The sequence below is a fragment of the Pundamilia nyererei genome, unplaced genomic scaffold (genome assembly GCF_000239375.1).
Source record: "Pundamilia nyererei isolate P.nyererei 1_Seehausen unplaced genomic scaffold, PunNye1.0 scaffold00788, whole genome shotgun sequence".
Lineage (NCBI taxonomy): Eukaryota > Metazoa > Chordata > Actinopteri > Cichliformes > Cichlidae > Pundamilia > Pundamilia nyererei.
Window position 1 is genome coordinate 55,692 of NW_005188189.1, and position 5,383 is coordinate 61,074.

The 5,383-nt window shown below is 42.8% G+C and overlaps 1 protein-coding gene across 1 annotated transcript in view; it reads right to left on the reverse strand.

Annotated features, from left to right (window-relative positions):
* The window catches only part of LOC102195862 (butyrophilin-like protein 2), a gene marked incomplete at its 5' end in the record, with an annotated part of 39,563 nt that extends 34,298 nt beyond the window's left edge, over positions 1-5,265 (reverse strand). The window contains 3 exons of the mRNA XM_013908012.1: positions 1,376-1,717; positions 2,227-2,550; positions 4,933-5,265. Coding sequence (XP_013763466.1) covers positions 1,376-1,717; positions 2,227-2,550; positions 4,933-5,265 — 999 coding nt within the window. The remainder of the gene's footprint in view (positions 1-1,375; positions 1,718-2,226; positions 2,551-4,932) is intronic.
* Positions 5,266-5,383: the final 118 nt, after the last annotated feature.

Sequence of the window (5,383 nt, forward strand, 5' to 3'; positions counted from 1 at the left end):
GTTCTTCTCTGCGTGAGTAGCTTAATGTTGTTCGTGTGTAATTTACGTTGAGTAGGCTAACCACGTTATTACATTAATGCATGTAAGGTGAACTAGCAAACACCGTCGTAGCTACATGTGGCTGTCTTCTTGTTTGATGGCAGATGCTCCCTTCACCCTGGCCAAAAAGGCTAAAATGACCAAAGAAAAAGTGGAAAACAGTTAAACATGAGAGGTTTTGGACAAAGTTTGTATTTTTTCCATTGTTTAAGCACTGCTTCCAGCCAAGAGTGATACCATATATGCCCCATAGCTCCAGAAAAGGCTAACATTGTTATCTTTTTACAAAAAACAGCTTTGCAAAAGCAAAGTTTGTGTTCTCCATTCTTTAAGCACCGGTTTGAGCACTGTTTGAGCACCGGCACCGTTTCAAAAGTACCGATTTCGCACCGGTATTGGATAAAACCTAAACGATACCCATCCCTACTGAAGAGACATGACTGACCCACAGGACTGATCACAGGGACTTTTCCAAGTGATGATGGAAAGCTCAGGAAGGTCGAGGTGACAGTGTTCCAAAACTTTACGCAAAGCCAGTGTCGGAAGTTATACTCCTGTTGCAAAGAAACTCTGTCAAGTGATGTGCAGTTTGCAATCCTAGGGATGCCAGGTGGGGATTATGCTGGCATTAGGTATTTTCTGTTCCGCTGCTAAACCCAAGAACCCAGATGCAGCACCGCGCTCACTGGTGGTCAGATTCTGGGACTCCTCTGTGAAAGAGACCGTTCTATGACAAGCCTGGGATCAGAAATGTGTCTTATATAAAGGGCACGCAGATATATTTTGATCATGATTTTTCCCCGGAACTGCAAGAGAGGAGGGCACTGGTGCGAGATGCAGTAAAGCAATTAAAGCTGACAAACATCAGAGCCAAGTGTGTTTGGAATGAATCCAAACAATCATTTTAAATATTGGAGAACCAATGTATTTTTCTTGAATAACGAAACAATTCGACAAGAACTTCAAAAGAGTCTGACTGAATATATTCAATTCAATGATAATGAGGTGTCTCCTTCAATCTTGTGGGAGAGTGTCAAAAGTTATTTGAGAGGTAATATTATAGCAGTTTCATCAAGAATGAAAAAAAGAGAGACTAGCAGAACAAACAGAACTAGAAAACAAAATTAAGAAATTAGAAAAAAGTCCATCTGGTAACTAAAGACACTGGGACTTTGAACTCATTGAAAGAGCAGAAGCAAGAGTTGGATGATTAACTAATGTATAAGGCGGAGGGACAACTACGCTTTGCTAATCAAAAGTACTACCAACACGGCAATCGACAAGCCGACAACACTTATCACTCATTTACTAAAGACCTCTGATTTCTTACACTCACCTCTGACTCTGAGAGTCACTGATTTCTGTGTCAGCATGTGTCCATCCTTGTTGTAGACGGTGCAGGTGTAGAATCCACTGTCAGTCAGGCGGAGGTCTTTCAGGGTCAGACTGAGGTCTCCATTTTCTAGTGGCTCTTTATTCATCTCTGTGCGACCTCTGTAAATCTGGTTGTGTTTGTCTGGCTGATCGTTTCCACACGTATACATGTGGACCACCATATACTTGGGTTCAGTGAGCCTCCACTCCACTGTGACATCCTGAGAAAGGACAGATGTGGTTTCAAAGGGCAGCTGGACAGACCTCAACCCCTGTTTCACCTCCACTACCTCTGGCTGACTCTCTGAAAAGAGATCGGACAAACATCAGTAAGGTTGATCCTCCATTATGTCCTCTGCTGTGTAACCAGCAGCTCTTCCTCCTGTTTTCAGCGTTTCTCTGACTTGGAGCTGAACTGATGTGTGTTGATGTGTGAGGCTGCACAAACAGCTGTGCAACTTTCTGCTGCTTTTTTTAGTCTCACACAGCTGACCAAGAACACAATGTTTTTTCTTTAGACAGTGATGTGGACAAAGAGCGTGTTGTTAATGGTTTAATGTATGAACAGTTCAGAGACCAGTGTCAGTGAACGCAATGAGCTCCTTATTAACAGTGGTCCACCATGTCAGAGTGATGAAGGAGCTCAGTGAAAAGCGCACTCATCGCTTCATTTTTTCTGACTTGATCCAACAGTTTTGAAAGCTCTAAATCTGTTGTATGTCCCCATTTAGATTCTTTTCAGTCAGTTTGTTTGTCATATCAGGTTATCACAGATCCACATTCAGTCTGTGGACAAACAGCTGTTACACTCACCTCTGACTCTGAGAGTCACTGATTTCTGTAGCAGCATGTGTCCATCCTTGTTGTAGACGGTGCAGGTGTAGACTCCACTGTCAGTGAGGTGGAGGTCTTTCAGGGTCAGACTGAGGTCTCCAGTTCTCAGTGCGTCTTCCTTCATCTCTGTGCGACCTCTGTCATCCACATGCTGTGAGTCAACATTTACATCCGTGTACTTGTAGACTTCCACATTGTTGTGTCTCCACTCCACTGTGGTACCCTGAGGAAGGTCACGTGGTATTTTGAAGGGAAGCATTACAAACTTTAGCCCTTGTGTAGACACCATCTCCATCCCAACATCTGAAAGCAGAATATCAGTGTACAGACAGACAGACATCAGTGAATTTGATCCCCCATCACTCTTCACTCTTGTTTTTAGTCACTGTGGACAAACAGCTGTTACACTCATAGGGGTGGAGCCAAACCCAAATACGGTATTCGGAAAGGCACAAATATCGTGTTTTATACAAATACTTATTTCGCACAAATACTTTTAAAAATATTTGTATTCAGGAACAAGAAAAACTTTATATCAAAAAGCTGAGTTTCCTTATGAGACCGCAGTGCATAACCGGATGAGTGAGGGACGTGTGAAAGAGGTGACTGACACGGGCTGCTCCACACAGCAACAGAGAGGCTCTGCTGCAAAAAAAGACTGAACTGCATCACTATTTTTGGTGAATAGCTTGTTTTGTATCTTTTGTATCTTAACTGGGTTCTTGAGGCTGTTTATATGTTTATAACTTTCGCAAAGATCGGGAGATTATTCCACTGACGTCTGCAGTCGGGTCTGTCGTGTTCGCTCTGTTAGCTCGCTCATTTAGACAACAGGCTGTTGACAGAGTAACTTTAACCTTTGGTTTAAAAGGTTAAAACAATGCTTGTGTAGTTGTGTCGAATTGTATGCACTTGTTGGAGTTATGTGGTACATTTAAGTTACTCCGTCTTTTGCAGACAGCAAGATATAGGCTAGTTAACCTTAGCATAGCTTCCCATTACTCATTAACATGGATTTGGGCAACCAAATAAAAAAAAGAGTGTGGCTGCTGCTGAGCCACCTCTTGGTCCTCCAGCAGCCAAAAAAAACTTGATCAAATTCTGTGTGGAAGCATTTTACACTCAGTGCTGCACATGAAACCAGAGTGATATGTAATGTATGCAAAAGTCAAGTCAACAGAGGCAGCGATATCAAACATGTCAACATTTGCTATGCATAATCACTTAAAGCATCCTCTCCTGGTACTGTCTGCCAACCCCCTCCCCCAGCACCAATTCATCAACACAGCCATGTTCTGCCCCTGCAAGTCAGTTGATGAGATGAGATAGATGAGATAGCCTTTATTTGTCAATTACAAACAAGATGACAGACCTTGCCGACCGTACATACAAAACACAAACATCACATTGGGGAGACAGGTCAGGCTAGGTAGCAAGAAAAAAAACATCGAAATGTGCAACACAGAAGGATAATCCAGGAATGCACAGATATCAACACACCATAGCACAATAAACACAGACAAGCAACATGGGAGAGTATTCCAGTGTGTACAGCTGATCTGGGTCCGCTGCAATCTTCGATTGTGCCTCCAGCTGATCCGGTGTCCTCATTGGATGGGAGGAGGCGTTGTTGTCAGGACAAAGAGTTCTGACAACAATCCTGTTATCATGGGAAGAATTTGTTGTTCCAGTCAGCTTCGACCTTGGCAGGCCTTCAGCTTGTGCCAGTGGGATAGCTGCATGAGTGAAGATGGTGACTGTTTGGGTTTAGTGCGAACAACTGCATCCAATTTTGTTTCCTGTTCTCATGCTGTCCTCCCATAGGTGCCCAGCATGAGTAGAGGTCTCTTTTTTCCTCTTGTACTTTCCCATTGTTGTGTACTTTTTCAGTGTTTTTTTCTGTAACGCTGCCGATCTGTCAGCCAGCCTTATGGGATTTTGAACAGCTGTAGCCACTTCTTGTTCTTCGATAAGCCAGCTCCAAGCCAGCTCCAAGCCAGCTCCAAACAGCCAGAACTTTTTCACGGTTTTCATGGTTTCGCGGTTTCAAATTGGTAGATGTCATTCAATGTCGTCCGTCGAGAGTGTTGCCAGACACACGATGCAACCGACCATCGAGTATCCGGCAGCAAACGTCTCCGCAGGACAATCGCGCTGTCCCAAGCCTAGCAGGGTGTAAATTCCGACCAGCTGATCAAATCCATAATTCTTTAGGTTTTAGAGAACAAGAGTGAGAAACCCTTTGAGGGTTAGAGTTAATCGAGACTAGACAAACACATAGAAGCAGCAGCAGGGAAGATGAGGGAGGGAGAGAGGGAAAGATGCGTCCGCCTCCTCCGAGAGCTATCTGTTCAGTGTCCTCCAACAAGGACGGGTGGTAGTGAGGTTCATAATGTTCACAATGGTATTTTATAAGTTGTTGGTTTAACCATGGATGAGGCAATGGCTGATATGTTATTTTCTTTTCAATTACATTCCTTGTTACATGTTCATTGCTGGATTTATGGAAAAAGATCAACTAATAATGCATATCCATAATTATTATAATATATATAATTAATAAACACTTACACTGTAACGTTAATTAGAAGTGAAATGCAAAAAAATTGATTTTTACGCCTATTTTGAATTTTACTCGAATACAAATACAAAGACCGACTGCTTTACACATCTCTATACACTCACCTCTCACACTGAGAGTCACTGTTTTCTGTAGCAGCATGTGTCCATCCTTGTTGTAGACGGTGCAGGTGTAGACTCCACTGTCAGTCAGGCGGAGGTCTTTCAGGGTCAGACTGAAGTCTTTAGTGTTCAGTGGTTCTTCTGTCATCTCTGTGCGACCTTTGAAATCTTGGTGCTGTTTGTCTGGCTGGCTGTTACCATTCTCATACACATGGACATTCTTGTAATTGGGCCCAGTGAGTGTCCACTCGACTTTAATGTCCCGAGGAAGGTCGGATGTGGTTTGAAAGGGCAGCTGGCCAGACTTTGCAACCTCCACAATCTCTGGCTGAGGAACTGAGAAAAAAAACAAAACAAAAGGACAACATGAGGCAGACATAAGACACACACATATATACATATATATACATATACATATACATACATACATACATACATATATATATATATATAT